The following is a 17,861-nucleotide window of genomic DNA, read 5'->3' as shown; positions in this document are numbered from 1 at the left end:
GTTAAACACAAGGGACACTGATGACGAGAACAGGTGGTGATAAAAAGGGAACATGAGGAAACAAAATGGAACCAGACAGAAACATAACAACCTTTAAATTTTATGGTTTTAATGTACAGCAATGAAGTGCAACAGGATTTGCTCTATATGAATGTAAATTTCAAGTGCTTTGAATTTGCAAGAGCATTTGTTTATGCGTCCTGCTCTGCCTGTAAAGACGTTCGTCTGCCCCTGAACATAAATGCTTTCACACCCTTATATGTGGTTCACTGCGCCAACGTTCTGTCCTCTCCATCGCTTTCTCAAAGCCACGTCTTTGTGTCAGTCTTCACACCGCCATATACGTCTCATCTCATCTCATCTCACATCTCTGCTTGTAGTCTTACCATGTGAATAATTGATGCACCATCTTGGACTCGTCTGGTGTAGTTAAAAGGCAAATGAAGTCCCGGGGACAACGTCAATACCAAGCTAAAAGTGAAACTGCGGCTGTTGCTTGCCTGGCTGACTTTCACAGGAGTTACTCTTGACTAATGACCTACTTTAGAAGCATCTTTCTTTTGTCATTTGCAAAACTTCAGGCTTTTGCAGTCGGCTTGAATCTCATGTAACAGCTGCTCGAGCTAGATTCTTGCGTCACATGCCTCCTGCTACAAGCCGCTGTTGTGATGTCAGGAAGCAACATTTAGCGGGGCTCTATTTAGTAACCAGAACAATTGCTCTTTAAGGTTGCAAGAAATGCGATTTTGCATCATCCTTTCATTCAGAATTCTCTTTCAACTCCATCTTTCCGAGCGTTTCAGCCAAATGATGTTTCATTAATGTTTTGCACGGTAACACATTTTCTGCATTTTTAATAAAATGCTGTAAGCGTAGGCCATTGTTTTAAGATAAGATAAGATAAGATGTCTTTTATTTGTCCCGCAATGGGGAAATTACAACCAGAATTCAGAAAAGAAAACGCTGGGTAGGGAGAGGGAAAAAAAAAAACACGCTCGAACTATCCTCTTCCGAGGATAATTTAAGTCCAGGATAAAAAAGACCCTAGCACATAAATAAGCATATCACAGTTACAACAAGTCACAAGACATAACATGTAATAAGGGGGGAGGATGAATGGGAGGCGGGGGCGGGGGCAGGGGGGGGGGGGGGGTGGAGAGGGGGGTAACCGCGACGCGGCCGAAATGACCAGCTGCACAGTCACCGTTACGCTCCGCATATCGAACCACGTCACGGGGGAAAAGGGATAATCGGAGCGATGAAGACGGTGATAACGAGGATGTGTATGCGCGTGTGGTTGTCCAGTTGTGTATGTGTATGCGTGTACAGGTCATAGCTGCTTCTTCGAGGTCTGCTCATCATGAAGACAGTCCCGGCTTATCAGTCCATGGCCAAGAAGGAGGGGGGTGGTGGTGGGGGCTCTGGACTCCATGTGTACTTCCATCGAGGGGAAAGGCCAGATAGCATTGTTTGTTTAGGAGGGACGGCCGCCAACAATTCCAGACAGCCTTGAGTCCTTGGTCTGTATCTCCTCACTGGCGCCGATCAGTCGGATCCGAAAATTCTTTCCGCAGCGTGGATTCCAACTTCTCCATGGTGTTGTCGATCGCGCGGAGTCGCTCCAAAATCGCAACAATATTGCGGTTGAGCTCAGTCACCGCTTGAGTCTGAGTGTTGGACATTCGCGCCAAGCCATCCAGAGTGACCGGCAGCTTCTTCACTTCCAATAGAGCCGCTGCCGTCGGTTGAATTTTGCGATAGAACAGAAAGCTGCCAACACCAAACAGCAGCATAACTGTTATCAAAAGGCCAATAATGTAGATGTCTTCCACATCCTCCACGGACAGTACTGCCAGGCACACCGGTCTCCACTTTCTCCATGGATCCAGGGTGTATCCGGCAGCAAGTGTCCCCGGAGGCCAAGCAGGCTCCCCACTGCCCGCTCTTTTCATTGAAAATTTTTTGTCGATTACATCGAGAGACCAGCCAACTAATTCCATGGTTAGTTCTTCGGATGAAAATACGGTAAGAGGCTAGGAAAAAAGTTAGACAAAGACAGCACAAGGACTAAGTGACGAGCACGGAAAGGGTGGGGTGAGGGCAGGAGGAGCAGTGCAAAAAGCGTCCGCCTTCGTCGAGAGCCAAGCAGAAAAGTGCACGGTCACACTCACTGTGTGACATCGATTGAATTCCAATAGTTTTATTCTTATTCTTAATTTGGGTCACCACAGAGCACCATTTGAATGATTTCTATCCGTGGCAGAAAATGAGTTATGGCATTCAGGGCTCGGGGAGGAGTGCGGGGAAGGGAGGGCAGCACCTGTGGAAAAACATGCATGTCTCCAGGCCTTATTGACTAGCCTGACGAAATTCTTGAAAATCCATCCTCTCTTCCTGAAGTTGTTACGCAAGGTGACAAGGGTAAAACAAAAAACAGAATGACCCAGATACTTGCGCCGGTGGGTGGATGTCAGAATTAAATTCATGCACGTCTGCTTCTATTGATTCACGTCTGCAGGATGTGAAGGCAGGTAAACACAAACAACAATAATGCAAAGAAGGAGAGGTCAGATAAACACTATGAAGAAATCTTCTCACTTTGTTGTTGACACATTATACTCGCTCTGTTGCTTCCGTTGGGATTTTTATAAGCTTGTTCTCATTAGAATGTGTTCGAATTTTGTACAAAGAATACATATGTAGCGTCAACCTATTCTAGGTTATCGGAACATACTCCAATTGTACTTGCGGTATTTATTTTTAAATAATTAAAAAGCAACAGCATGCATATTTATATTTTCTTTTTTTGTTTGCATGTTTTCACCATGCTTATGTTGGTCTTCTCCAAGGAACTGCGGCAACACGCATGGAAGCTTCAGTGAACAGTCGGAACTGCCCTTAGTGTGGATATGAGTGGGAATTGTATGCTATTTGTACCCAGTGATTGGCTGACCAAGGTGCACCAGCTCACCAGTGATACTTGGCAGAACAAGCACGATTAAAAAAAACAACAAAATCCAGTAATCTGCCCATACATTTTGCAAAAGCTGAATTGTGGACATGTTTGTCAGCAGGGCTCCAAATTGTGGTGAATGTGCGTGTGTGTGTGTGTGTGTGCGTGCGTGCATGTGTGTGTTCGTGTGTGTGTGTTCGGGCAGGGCGGGGTGGGGGGGGGGGTAAACTCTCCCAAAATCATACTATATCCTTGTCAAAACAAGTGGCACTGTTCTGAGTTTCTTCCATTTTCCAGTGAGTTCTGCGTTAGAGGAAGAATTATTTTTCGTTGTTTTTGACAACGAAATATAATGTGTCAAAGCACCCGAAGATAAAATCATTATTTCGTCTTCGCTAAGACCTTCGAGAGCTTCAATAATAGGGTCTTTATGACAACGGAATACACTAAACAATTGTGATTTTACTGGAATATGAGCAAGCTGGAAGATCGGCTATGGTCAGATGTTTGCTTCCTACAGAAAATCTTTGTTGTTTGTTCTTGGTGAATATGTGATGCAATGCAATGTATCTTCTTTTCGTGCAGCAAATTTATTCCACCGTGCCCTGACAAATATGTGAATGATGAAATGTTCTTTTTTTTCAAACAATTTGATGGTCAGGAATACAATATGAATGCCTCAGTTGCCCTTCGCCTATTATAAATGTAATTTCATGCCTATGAGAGGATTTTGGATCCATATGCTGGACTGCCTTCCTCTCCAACCTTATTAAAAACTGAGGGAATATGATTTTGAAGGATTTTATTAGTTTTTCCTGCAGTTGAGTTTCTTGTAGGAACTGTCAAAGAGCAGCATCACCCATGTTTTATTTGTATTTTTTGTCACATATAAATCCCCAGTGTGATTGTTTTGAACAGTGGTTCAACTCACCTCTCGACCATGCCCAAATGACAGTCAGTGCGATGTAAATCAGCGGTCTCGGGCTCAGCTGGTTACTATGGTAACCAGAACATTCAGCTGGCAAACTTTTCCTCTGGGTCAAAACTGTCATATAAACAATTAATATTCATCCGTTGTTGAAGGTCAGTTTTAAAACATATTGACTGCTTAGCATATATATCATCTTTATTGTCCGAGTATGTAAAACACACAAGGAATTTGTCATCGGTGGTATAGGCTACCTTATCCCATATTGCAATAACAAGCAACTACGATAAACAAAGACATGACATATAAGTATAAAACGACTTTCCGTAATGTAAGGCTGCCATTGTGCAGTAGTACCACCGACAGAGCTGTACGAGTACAGCATGTGCAGAGTCATCAAGCAGAGGTAAAGCGGTGCCGTACTTACAATCCTATGATGGTTGAGCAGTTGGTGCAAATAATCGTCACACCATCGACCAGTAGCATTACCGTATTGGCCCGAATATAAGATGGCCCTGATTATACCTCCTCTTTTTCCAAGACTCAAGTATGAAAAAAGTCTTTTTGAACACCAAATTAATTTTAGACAGAAAATAATTACAGTACATCTGAAACAAATGATTATAACAATATATTTGAGAGATATGAGGCAATATATTTTGCCTCATTCAAATCTAAAGTGCAATCACATTCGTAAGTGAATGGCTTCTGTTTTTTTTTAATGTAAATTACATCATAACTTCTGATCAGCTGCCGGTTAACCTGGCCGATCTTCAACCCACTTTTCTCCAGATTGTCACTATGTTCCTCCATTTTGTTATCTTTTCTATTATATTCTTCTCTTTTCCTTCATACTGCTATTTTTCCTTCTTCGTGCTACCGCTATTTTTATTTTTATTCTTCGTGGCAGGGGTTCACTTTGGCCTGGGGAGTCAAGTTCAGCATTCACTTCAATGATATCTGGTGTCATCTAGCGTCGCGAATGGGTATAATGGCCAGACCCAGAATATAAGATGACCCCCACTTTTTCAGTATTATTTCAATGCAAAAAACACCGTCTTATATTCGGGCCAATACGGTTATTGTAGTACAACTTTAGGTGTGCCATTATGCAGAAAGTCCTTGAGCGCTTTAAAGTGTCTGGTGCTGTGCAATATTGATCAACGACATGTACGTAGAGAGCTGGAGCAACAATGATCAGTGCGGTAATGCTGGTCCACAAAAATGCAGAGCCACGATAGATTTGAGTCACTGTTTAGGGAAGAAGCTGTTTGAATGTCTGATGGATTTGGTGTGCATAGTTCGATAGCTCCTACCCAGGGGTGGTTAAACTACGGGCCGCGGGCCAAAACCGGCCCACCGAAGGTTGGTACACAATTAAGGTTCCATGTCAATGACTGCATTCATTTCATTTGGACTTGACAGGCATTTCAATGCCAGGTGGCACAGTTACTTGAAGTTGCAGAGCATTGGGAGGAAGGGGGAGACGATACGGAAGCCCGCAGTAGCGCCAAGTCAAGCAAATCCCGTTTGATACGATGGAATAATGTACTCTTAAAGTCTGAAAAACATGCCAAAAAATGCAAAATACTGCTTTTTAAATAAAGAAATCCAATTAATATTATGTCGAATTTAATTCACCCTTTTGATCCGGCCCTCCATAATATTCTCTGGTTTTCCCGTGGCCCTATGCAAAAAATAATTGCCCACCCCTGCTCTTACCTGAGGGGGTAGCTGGAAGAGGTGGTGGGCAGGGTGTGCGGGGTCCATTAGGATTTTCCTTGCCCTTGTATTTGTTCTTGCGGAATGCAAGTCCTTGAGAGTGGGTAGGTTGGTGTCAATATTTTGTTTTTTTTCCACAGCCCTAACTGTCCATTGCAGTCGGCTTGTGTGTGTGTGTATGTATGTATAACCCTACATAGCCCTCTAACCCTACAACCTGCAAAATATTGTGCATGGCCCGAATAAATACGATGTATCTTTCTTTTTTGGCATAAATTTCCACTGGGAAAAACAGTGATAAATAGTTCACCATATCTTACACTCCTTCCTGTGGGCAGGTATCATAACCTAAGCAATCATTAATTCACCAACAAACTTACCAATTTTAATAAAAACAGTCACGTTAGTTTCACATTCCTTTACAATAGATTTGAATTCTCCCAGAGTGATACGTTCTGGCAAGTTCAGATCCTTTAGTGAATTATTCCATGAAAAAGGATCAGCATATTTCCTTGCGACTAGAAAAACTTTTGGCAAACGACCGTTTGCAACGTTGACCAAACCCTGGGAAAAAAAAATAAAAATAACATTCACTATGTTCTCAAACAAACTTTCAAGCAGTCACGGCAGCCTTGGACGATGACAATGATCATGAATGGTTTTATTTGAGAAGCTGTAAATGTCTTGTTGATTTCACCTTGCCTCCCCTATGTTTGCAGGTAGTCAAATGAATCTCGTGAATTGCACTGCTGAGTAAACTCACAGCCAAGTTGTCGAATGTTTATTTTCCCTCTTGTTTCTCTCAGATCGACCACTACGCCCAGAGGGATTTGAAGAAGGGCCTCCAGCTTTTTGGCACAGAGGGCAACGTGGGTCTGACGAACGCCTGGATGATAGTTCAAACTGATGTAAGACACGATGACCAGTAGTTGGATCCGACAGAAATAGATTCATCATGTTACCCAAAACGTTCTTCACATGTCTTGCTTTTTATCAGTCATTTGCAGGTCTTGGTCTGTACCGGTAATCATTTTTGAAGTTAACAGAATGTGTCACTTTACAGTCCATGTTGATTTTACTTACCAACGTTCAAAAGAAAAAAATATATCAGCAAAGAAAAACAGCTCATATATCTCTGCAACACTCCGAGTTTCCCCAACTTTAAAAGGCTGTGGTGAAAAAGCTGACAGATAAATGGATCATCCTCTCGGAGAGGTAATCTTTGTTGCCAGCTTTCACTTTGATGTGCTTTACCCGAATATTTGTTTTCAATTTCAACGGAAAAAGGAGAAGCAATTTGTGATTTTTGAATAATGTGGTGAGGATGCGTGGAGCTGATAGTGCGGCTAGTGAATGCCTTCAGGAGGCATTAAATGACATATCGGAGCCTCCTGTGCTCTTTGGGTTTATTTTCATATGCATGAGTGAGCGTTCCTGTGAGCAGTTTTGTTCCATTAGGACATGATGACAGGTCAGGCCTGTTTATGTGTCTGCGTTAAGCCACACAGCAGTCACGTGGTTGCGTATGATCAAAAGCCTCCTACGCTGACAACGGTAAATAAAATATGCAATAATGTGTGTCAGCCTGCATGGGCGTTAATGTGCAGTTTTAGCTGCATGCAGGGTGATGGCGTGGGACTGGTCTGTCTTAAGCGGAGCAGTTTGACACCGTTCGTGTTCAAGCATGATCGCACTTCACTGTTGTCCCATAAGTGTATGTTCGTTGTTATGTGTGTGTGCATAAGTAAAGAAGCTCCATAAAAACTGAGTCTAGTTGAGCTAAAGCCCATTAAAAAAAATTGCTCGTGTTTTCCCACAGCTCTCTCCACCAAGCCTCCTTCACACATGCTGAGTCACTGAATAGATAATAAGGAAGATGTCCCTGGAGCAGAGTTTATGCCGAATAGTATTAACTCACTGAATACTGAAGCATCTCAAAATGAGAAACAATAGACTGGATATGTGGAAAGATGAAAAGTGTCAAAATGCATCGATTAATCGGTCATCAAAATTATTCAACATATATTTTGTGACTCGATTAATCATTTAGAGAGAATATTGGAGTACTGGTAAATATTCTCGTATTTTTGTAGTCCTTCATGAAAGCAGAATGATGAGCTTTTGCTTCTGCTCACGTTTTGCATGGTGGTAGTTGTAGGACCCCAAAAAGCAGGCGAGAGGCAAGGAGGAGCAGGGTGGAACTGACCAAGTTGTATTTAACAAAAATGCAAACAGGAGTACACTGGATAAACACTAACTCGAAGTACTCAAAGTCCTGGAAATCACAAGTAAGCCAAATTAACAAAAGAAACCTGTGACATAAAACAAAACATGACGTGACAGGAACTAACACACAAATCGCACACTACTCACAACTCGCAATGACCCAACTAAAGGGGTGTTCACATGGCAACTTTTACTCTGGTGTAGCGCCAGGGCTGCCCCCCGTAGAGCGTTCACACCTAAAAAGTCATACCGATGTAGCCCCTGAAAACAGCTTAAACCGGAGCAAATTTAACCCTGCTCAGGTGGTTTAAAAATTTACTCCAGAGTAAATGCTCTTTTTCAGGGCAGCACCGATATCAAATGAGGCGTGTGAACACTACAGGGGTAGACTCGCTACGTGTGAGAAGAGTTGATTACATACGGGTGGAATGCGTTGCTTTCGTACTCTGTTGTACTTCCGCCATCTTTCTTTTCTCTCTCTCATCCTTTTACCGTGTCTGATAGACCGCAGCGTTGATTTGTCTGGAGAAGTATTAACCATGTTTTTTCGATATGTCACAAACAAGGCGGAGAAAAGGAAGTACACTATATGCATGCCCTGCTCAATGTCGTATTGCACAGCCGCAGAAACTGCCATGTGAACGCAAGTGGGGCTGCACAGGGGTTAACACGCTTCTCTTTACTAAGCAGCTTCATACGTGTGAACGGTCCACAAAATTTACACCGGTATAAGATATATATATATTCCAAAAAAAAAATCCTCATCTCACCCCTCGGGTGGTGTCCGTCCCTCATTCAGCTCGGGTCCTCTACCAGAGGCCAGGAAGCTTGAGGGTTCTGCGCAGTATCCTTGCTGTTCCCAGCACTGCACATTTCTGGACTGAGATGTCCGATGTTGTTCCCGGGATCTGTTGCAACCACTCATCTAGTTTGGGGGTCACTGCCCCGAGTGTTCCGACCACCACAGGCACGACTGTCACCTTTACCTTCCAGGCTCTCTCCAACTCCTCTCTGAGCCCTTGGTATTTCTCGAGTTTCTCATGTTCCTTCTTCCTGATGTTTCCATCACTTGGGACCGCTACATCCACGACAACGGCTTTCCTCTGCCCTTTATCTATGATCACGATATCTGGTTGGTTCGCCATTACCATTTTGTCAGTCTGGATCTGGAAGTCCCACAGGATCTTCGCTCTGTCATTCTCCACCACCTTCGGAGGTGTTTCCCATTTTGACCTTGGGGTTTCCAGTCCATACTCCGCACAGATGTTTCGGTAGACTATGCCAGCCACCTGGTTATGGTGTTCCATGTAGGCTTTCCCTGCCAGCATATTACACCCTGCAGTTATGTGTTGGATCATCTCAGGTGCCTCTTTGCACAACCTACACCTTGGGTCTTGTCTGGTGTGGTATATCTGGGCCTCGATGGCTCTGGTGCTCAAGGCCTGCTCCTGAGCAGCCAGGATGAGTGCCTCTGTGCTGTCCTTCAGGCCAGCCCTCTCTAGCCACTGATAGGACTTCTTGAGATCAGCCACTTCAGTTATGGTCCGGTGGTACATCCCATGTAGGGGCTTGTCCTCCCATGATGGTCCCTCTTCCAGCGCCTCATCTTCTGTTCCCCATTGTCTGAGACATTCTCTGAGTTCGTCATCCGTTGGAGCCTTCTCCTTGATGTATTCATGGAGCTTGGATGTTTCATCCTGGACAGTGGCTCTCACACTCACTAGTCCCCGGCCTCCTTCCTTTCGGCTTGCGTACAGTCTCAGGGTGCTGGATTTGGGATGGAACCCTCCATGCATGGTTACGAGCTTTCGGGTCTTAACGTCCGTGGTCTGAATCTCTTCCTTTGGCCACCTTATTATTCCTGCAGGGTATCTGATCACTGGCAGGGCATAGCTGTTTATTGCCCGGGTCTTATTCTTGCCATTGAGCTGGCTTCTTAGGACTTGCCTCACTCGCTGGAGGTATTTGGCCGTAGCCGCTTTCCTTGTTGCCAGTTCGAGGTTGCCATTGGCTTGTGGTATACCAAGGTACTTGTAGCTGTCCTCAATGTCTGCTATTGTTCCTTCAGGGAGTGAGACCCCTTCAGTGCGGACTACCTTTCCTCTCTTAGTCACCATCCGACTACATTTCTCAAGCCCGAATGACATCCCGATGTCGCTGCTGTAGATCCTGGTTGTGTGGATCAGGGAGTCTATGTCCCTTTCGCTCTTAGCATACAGCTTTATGTCATCCATGTAGAGGAGGTGACTGATTGTAGCTCCATTTCTGAGGCGGTATCCATAGCCTGTCTTGGTGATTACTTGGCTTAGGGGGTTCAGTCCTATGCAGAACAGCAGTGGGGAGAGTGCATCACCTTGGTATATGCCACATTTGATGGACACTTGGGTAAGTGGCTTGCCATTGGCTTCAAGTGTGGTTTTCCACATTCTCATCGAGTTCGCAACGAAGGCTCTTAGGGTCCTGTTCACCTTATACAACTCCAAGCATTCAGTGATCCATGTATGTGGCATTGAGTCATAGACGTTCTTGTAATCAATCCAGGCTGTGCACAGGTTGGTACGTTGGGACCTGCAGTCTTGTGCGACTGTTTTGTCAACCAGGAGCTGATTTTTGGCTCCTCTGGTATCTCTACCAATGCCCTTCTGTGCTTCGTTCATGTATTGATCCATGTGTCCACTTATCTTAGCCGCAATGATGCCTGACATGTGGAGAGACAGGTTATTGGCCAATAGTTGGATGGGGCTGCACCCTTCGAGGGATCCTTCATGATCAGGATCGTTCGCCCTTCGGTTAGCCATTCTGGGTGAGTCCCTCTCAGCAGTTGGTTCATTTGTACTGCTAGGCGCTCATGGAGTGCTGTGAGTTTCTTTAGCCAGTAGGTGTGGACCATGTCCGGGCCTGGTGCTGTCCAGTTCTTCATATCTGAGACTCTTTCCTGTATGTCTGCCACTGTTATGGTAACTTGGCTTTGTTCAGGGAGGTTGCTGTGCTCCTCTCTCAGGGTCACCAGCCATTGTGCACTGCTGTTATGTGCAACCTCCTTCTCCCATATGCCTTTCCAGTACCTTTCAGTTTCCAGTCTTGGTGGGTCAGCTCTGTTGTTAGGACCCTGCCACTGAGCGTACACTTTCGCAGGTTGTGTTGCGAACAGCCTGTTTATTTGTCTGGCCTCATTCTCTTTTGTGTACCGCTTTAGGCGACTGGACAAGGCTTGGAGCCTTTGTTTGGCAGTTTCGAGTGCTTCAGGTTATATATATATATATATATATATATATATATATATATATATATATATATATATATATATATATATATATATACATATATATTCATTCATTCATTCATCTTCCGTACCGCTTGATCCTCACTAGGGTCGCGGGGGGTGCTGGAGCCCATCCCAGCCGTCTCCGGGCAGTAGGCGGGGGACACCCTGAATCGGTTGCCAGCCAACCGCAGGGCACACGGAGACGAACAACCATCCACGCTCACACTCACACCTAGGGACAATTTAGAGTGTTCAATCAGCCTGCCACGCATGTTTTTGGAATGTGGGAGGAAACCGGAGCACCCGGAGAAAACCCACGCAGGCCCGGGGAGAACATGCAAACTCCACACAGGGGGGCCGGAGCTGGAATCGAACCCGGTACCTCTGCACTGTGAAGCCGACGTGCTAACCACTGGACTACCGGGCCGCCCCTATATATATATATACGCAGTATATATATATTGGCCGGTGTAATTCTCTATAACCTGTAATTGGCATTTAATTGAACCTGAGTAACCTTAGAAATGTGAGTCCAACTTGTTGCCCTTTGCATTGATCACTACCCAAGAAGTAGCGCTCTGTTTCAAAATTGGTGAGTACAACATCACTTCCTCTTGTGTGATAAGTGTTGTTGATGTGTGTTTGTTTCATCATTAAACAGTACCTGTTATGTCTCGGATAAACCGAGTTTGGGGGGATCCAAAAATTGTGGACAAAAATAAGGTCTCCGTAGGAAAAAAGATGTCTCAATCGCACCGAAATAAGGCGAGAACATAAAGCGCTGGTCCAAAATAAGGACCAGGAGGCAAATCCAAACGAGTAACAAAAAGTGCTTGCACAAAAAAGCAAGGAAGAAAAACAAAGACCGCAAAATACGAACGAAAAACAATGTACACGCACAAAAAGCAGACCATCAAAACAAAGCAGTACTTACGGTACTCAAAAATGGGTACCGAGAACTATAACGCGAAATCATGACGAGATCAAAAGCCAATAAGTCAAAGAACAGCGAAGACAGCAATGCCATAGACAATACTCCCACAACAGGACGGCGGAGTCCTTAAATAGTTCATCTATTGATTACAGATTGGCAGCAGGTGCGCTAGAAATTCCGCTCATGCCACCTGCTGGCCAGACCGCAAAACCGAAACATGACAGTACCAATTAACAATCAGTTAATAACCAATAAAAAGGGGGAAAAATGGGTAATCACACTGCATTCTTTGATGAATTAAGTTAATAATCGATAGATGAATCTAATCTAAAAATGTGATAGAAACAGCCTTTGTAAAGACTCAGTCATCCATCCATCCATCCATTATTTAGTCGGACTGTGTGTGCTATTGTTCTAATTTCTTTTTTCTTGATGAAAATCCATTCTTCAGTCATTGTTTTATGGGTGAGCCAGAGACACTGCAATTCGTTAGCTGGATTACAGTCCACAAAGAGCGCAAGGTGTCGGGCACTTATCTGATTCTTTTCATGAAATGCACTCGTTTGTGTATGATTGCAAATGTGAGACCTTGTCAGATCATGTAGCACAAAGGGAGAAGACAAAGATGTGATGAATGAAGTGGGTTTAGAAATGATTTCCGAAGCAAAAGAGATGTGCGCGAAAGAACTGAGGGGGGGGGGGGGAGGTAGCAATTAACAGATCTTATTCAGAGCCAGTCAATGAGCTGCGCTCTCACTGTGATTGTGACAAACTGACAAACACTCTCTTGTCTGCAGTTCCGCTGCTGCGGAGTGACCAACCACACGGACTGGTTTGAAGTCTATAATGCTTCTCGTGTGCCGGACTCCTGCTGCCTGGAGTATAGCGACAACTGCGGCCTGGACAACCCGGGAACATGGTGGACAGCGGTAAGCACTGGCATGACAATACAACCAGAGTGTTTCTTCTCAGTCTTTTCATTCCAGCTTTGATCCCCAAACAATAAAAACATCTCAGAGAAGAGCCCTGTTTCTCCAGATAGCAATGTAGGAAGTGGATTTCATTTCGGGTTCACAAAACCCAATTGTGGAAAACGCAAGCAAGGTTTAAATATGCAAATGTGAAAGTTAAGATGCAGGCCTTTGATCAGTTCTGTCCACCCTGCACCACATTCGTGTGGATTCAATTTTATCCGAATTGTAGAAAAGATAGTCAACGGCTTACAGGTTGGGCTGTGAATATGCTCACCGAACTTTTCTACTAACAGTGTGGGTTCAGCTCCCACTCGGTGATGGTGTGAATGGTTGAATGGTCTCCACATGTACGCTGTGATTGACTGGCAACGATCCACGCAGTAGTCTGCCTTTATCCCAAAAGTGAGACGGTTGGATCATTGTGTCAAGGATTCTTTTTCAAACGGTCCCACACAGGGTCAGCAGGAGATACTTTTTTAAGAATCCAGGGAAATGAAACGTTTAAGTACGTTGTTTAATGCCGATGGAGAATTCAAGTTTTCAGCATTTAAATACAATTCGACACATTTGTGTCAAAATGTTGTTGTTTTTTGTTTGTTTTACAAAAATTGTTCGCCCTGGGCTACTGCAAGTAACAAACAGGGAGGGGTCGTGCAACAATCTCGTAACCAAGTGTTTGAGTTTTGACTGTGCCCTCACCACTGCAACCTCTGAATAATTTTCATATGATTGAGTGAGTCACTTATGATCATTCGCAGCTGTATTATGTAGAAATAAACAAATAACTATACCTATCTATTTATATACAGAGTTGCCAACCGATTGAGAGGTTCTCTTCCTGAACACTGCAGCGAGACAGTTTCTCTCGCTCTCGCACACATACTCACCATGTGTGTGTGTGTGTGTGTGTGTGTGTGTGTGTGTGTGTGTGTGTGTGTGTGTGTGTGTGTATATATATATATATATATACACACATACATATATACACATATATACACACATATGTATGTAGTTATGTATAGCGGCTGGATAGCTCAGTTGGTAAGGCATTGGTTTAGCATATGGGAGACGGTGGTTTGAATCCCGTTTGGGACAAAAAAATGAGCACATAACACCATGTGGGTCCTTGGGCAAGATCCTTCACGCTAATGCCTACCTCATACAATGATGAGAGATAATAAAATGAATGAAATGCTGGCTCAGACGTCGCCCGGCCAAACAAGGTCTGCGTCAGGTGCTGAGGAACCTTGATGAAAAATGGGCTACCGGAACAAAGAGGAGATGGGCGAGATGCGATAACATGGCTCTGTTGGAATGCTACTACTCTAGCAACCCTAGTCAGAGGGGTTACATGCAGAGAATGTGGTCTAAATGGTTACTTTGAAACCCACAGTCACGGTTGACCACGAAACAACTAGTAGCTCAGTGTTCCAACATCCACAAACGGCAACTGCTGTCACAACTTGAGATTGATGAAGTACAATGCAGGTTCCTTGGTGAAGGGCCCCAGGCTGCCAGATCAGAGGAGGAGGTCATACCAGAGATTGGGAAGCAAGCCCCAATGCATGCAGATGATGAGATTGGAGCAATCTCAGCGAGGCAGCAACTGACCTGAAAGCTAAGATCATGGTGAGAATGAAAGCTGGGCAACCTAGAAACCGATTACAATGGCTATGTGAAGTACCACCTGAAAGTCTCATGGAAAGTGTGAATGCAGCAGTGAGGGCGATCCCTACCGTAACGATCACGGAAACCAATGATGACGCTTCATCCTTGAGATGCTTGTCTATAAGAACAACCATGGAAGCCATGAGATACGTTACCCACCATGGAAAAGACGGTTGGAGGCTAAGATCAAGGCGGCTCGGAAAGATGTGAGTCAATTGACGGAGGCCCAGAGAGGTGTGATGAAAAGGCCGATACCCGAGAGGTACATCCAGACCATACCTGAAGCACTCGAAACTGCCAAACAAAGGCTCCAAGTCTTGTCCAGCCGCCTAAAGCGGTACACGAAAGAGAATGAGGCCAGACGAATAAACAGGCTGTTCGCAACACAACCTGTGAAAGTGTACGCTCAGTGGCAGGGTCCTAACAACAGAGCTGACCCACCAAGACTGGAAACTGAAAGGTACTGTAAAGGCATATGGGATAAGGAGGTTGCACATAACAACAGTGCAAAATGGCTGGTGACCCTTAGAGAGGAGCGCAGCAACCTCCCTGAACAGAACCCAGTTACCATAACAGTGGCAGACATACATGAAAGAGTCTCAGATATGAAGAACTGGACAGCACCAGGCCCGGACATGGTCCACACCTGCTGGCTAAAGAAACTCACAGCACTCCATGAGCGCCTAGCAGCACAAATGAACCAGCTGCTGAAGGATAGGACTCACCCAGGATAGCTAACCGAAGGGCGAACGATCCTGATCATGAAGGATCCCCCAAAGGTCCCATCCAACTATCGGCCAATAACCTGTCTCTCCACAACATGGAAGCTCATGTCAGGCATCATTGCGGCTAAGATAAGTGGATACATGGATCAATACATGAGCGAAGCACAGAAGGGCATTGGTAGAGATACTAGAGGAGCCAAAAATCAGCTCCTGGTTGACAGAACAGTCACACAAGACTGCAGGTCCTGACGTACCAACCTGTGCACAGCCTGGATTGATTACAAGAACGTCTATGACTCAATGCCACATACATGGATCACTGAATGCTTGGAGTTGTATAAGATGAACAGGACCCTAAGAGCCTTCGTTGGGAACTCGATGAGGATGTGGAAAACCACACTTGAAGCCAATGGCAAGCCACTTACCCAAGTGTCCATCAAATGTGGCATATACCAAGGTGATGCACTCTCCCCACTGCTGTTCTGCAGAGGACTGAACCCCCTAAGCCAAGTAATCACCAAGACAGGCTATGGATACCGCCTCAGAAATGGCGCTACGATCAGGAGCTCCTCTACATGGATGACATAAAGCTGTATGCTAAGAGCGAAAGGGACATAGAGTCCCTCATCCACACAACCAGGATCTACAGCAGCGAAATCGGGATGTCATTCGGGCTTAAGAAATATAGTCGGATGGTGACTAAGAGAGGAAAGGTAGTCCGCACTGAAGGGGTCTCACTCCCTGAAGGAACAATAGCAGACATTGAGGACAGCTACAAGTACCTCGGTATACCACAAATCAATGGCAACCTCGAACTGGCAACAAGGAAAGCGGCTACGGCCAAATACCTCCAGCGAGTAAGGCAAGTCCTAAGAAGCCAAGTCAATGGCAAGAATAAGACCCGGGCAATAAACAGCTATGCCCTGCCAGTGATCAGATACCCTGCAGGAATAATAAGGTGGCCAAAGGAAGAGATTCAGACCACGGACGTTAAGACCCGAAAGCTCCTAACCATGCACGGAGGGTTCCATCCCAAATCCAGCACCCTGAGACTGTACGCAAGCCGAAAGGAAGGAGGCCGGGACTAGTGAGTGTGAGAGCCACTGTCCACGATGAAACATCCAAGCTCCATGAATACATCAAGGAGAAGGCTCCAACGGATGACGAACTCAGAGAATGTCTCAGACACTGGGGAACAGAAGATGAGGGGCTGGAAGAGGGACCATCATGGGAGGACAAGCCCCTACAGGGGATGTACCACCGGACCATAACTGAAGTGGCTGATCTCAAGAAGTCCTATCAGTGGCTACAGAGGGCTGGCCTGAAGGACAGCACAGAGGCACTCATCCTGGCTGCTCAGGAGCAGGCCCTGAACACCAGAGCCATTGAGGCCCAGATATACCACAACAGACAAGACCCAAGGTGTAGGTTGTGCAAAGAGGCACCTGAGACGATACAACACATAACTGCAGGGTGTAATATGCTGGCAGGGAAAGCCTACATGGAACACCATAACCAGGTGGCTGGCATAGTCTACCGAAACATCTGTGCGGAGTATGTACTGGAAACCCCAAGGTCAAAATGGGAAACACCTCCGAAGGTGATGGAGAATGACAGAGCGAAGGTCCTGTGGGTCTTCCAGATCCAGACTGACAAAATGGTAATGGCGAACCAACCAGATATCGTGATCATAGATAAAGGGCAGAGGAAAGCCGTTGTAGTGGATGTAGCGGTCCCAAGTGATGGAAACATCAGGAAGAAGGAACATGAGAAACTCGAGAAATACCAAGGGCTCAGAAAGGAGCTGGAGAGAGTCTGGAAGGCAAAGGTGACAGTCGTGCCTGTAGTGGTCGGAGCACTCGGGGCAGTGACCCCCAAACTAGATGAGTGGTTGCAACACATCCCGGGAACAACATCGGACATCTCAGTCCAGAAATGTGCAGTGCTGTGAACAGCAAGGATACTGCGCAGAACCCTCAAGCTTCCTTGCCTCTGGTAGAGAACCCGAGCTGAATGAGGGACGGACACCACCCGAGGGGGGGTGAGACGAGGATTTTTAAAATATATATATATATGCAGTCTATATATATATATATAGAGAGAGAGAGAGAGAGAGAGAGAGAGAGAGAGAGAGAGAGAGAGAGAGAGAGAGAGAGAGAGAGAGAGAGAGAGAGAGAGAGAGAGAGAGAGAGAGTGTTTTGGGGATTACAGCATCTGAAATTCTGATGTGGCATCAGCATGGGTTCAGTAGTTCATCATTTTTACCAAAATCATGATGATCATGAATGGAAATCCATTGATTCTGTCCTAATTGCATGACTTGAATTTATGATAGATAACGCTGCATAGGTTGTTGATGTAGTCGAAATGGAAAATCCATACTTGACCCTTTTAGAGTGTTGTGGATGATTTAATGCTGCTGTGTGCTTCTAGTTAATGTCTACAGCACCTAGAAATACAATTAGT

The 17,861-nt window shown here is 45.1% G+C and overlaps 1 protein-coding gene across 5 annotated transcripts in view; it reads left to right on the top strand.

Annotated features, from left to right (window-relative positions):
- Positions 1-17,861, top strand: part of tspan4a (tetraspanin 4a) — a 130,573-nt gene that overhangs the window by 98,537 nt on the left and 14,175 nt on the right. For all 5 annotated transcript variants that reach the window (XM_052063303.1, XM_052063304.1, XM_052063301.1 and 2 more), the window contains 2 exons: positions 6,410-6,511; positions 12,826-12,957. In XM_052063303.1, coding sequence (XP_051919263.1) covers positions 6,410-6,511; positions 12,826-12,957 — 234 coding nt within the window. The remainder of the gene's footprint in view (positions 1-6,409; positions 6,512-12,825; positions 12,958-17,861) is intronic.

The sequence above is a fragment of the Hippocampus zosterae genome, chromosome 4 (genome assembly GCF_025434085.1).
Source record: "Hippocampus zosterae strain Florida chromosome 4, ASM2543408v3, whole genome shotgun sequence".
Lineage (NCBI taxonomy): Eukaryota > Metazoa > Chordata > Actinopteri > Syngnathiformes > Syngnathidae > Hippocampus > Hippocampus zosterae.
Note: the sequence above shows the minus strand (reverse complement) of the source record. Positions and strands in the feature narration are given on the sequence as shown.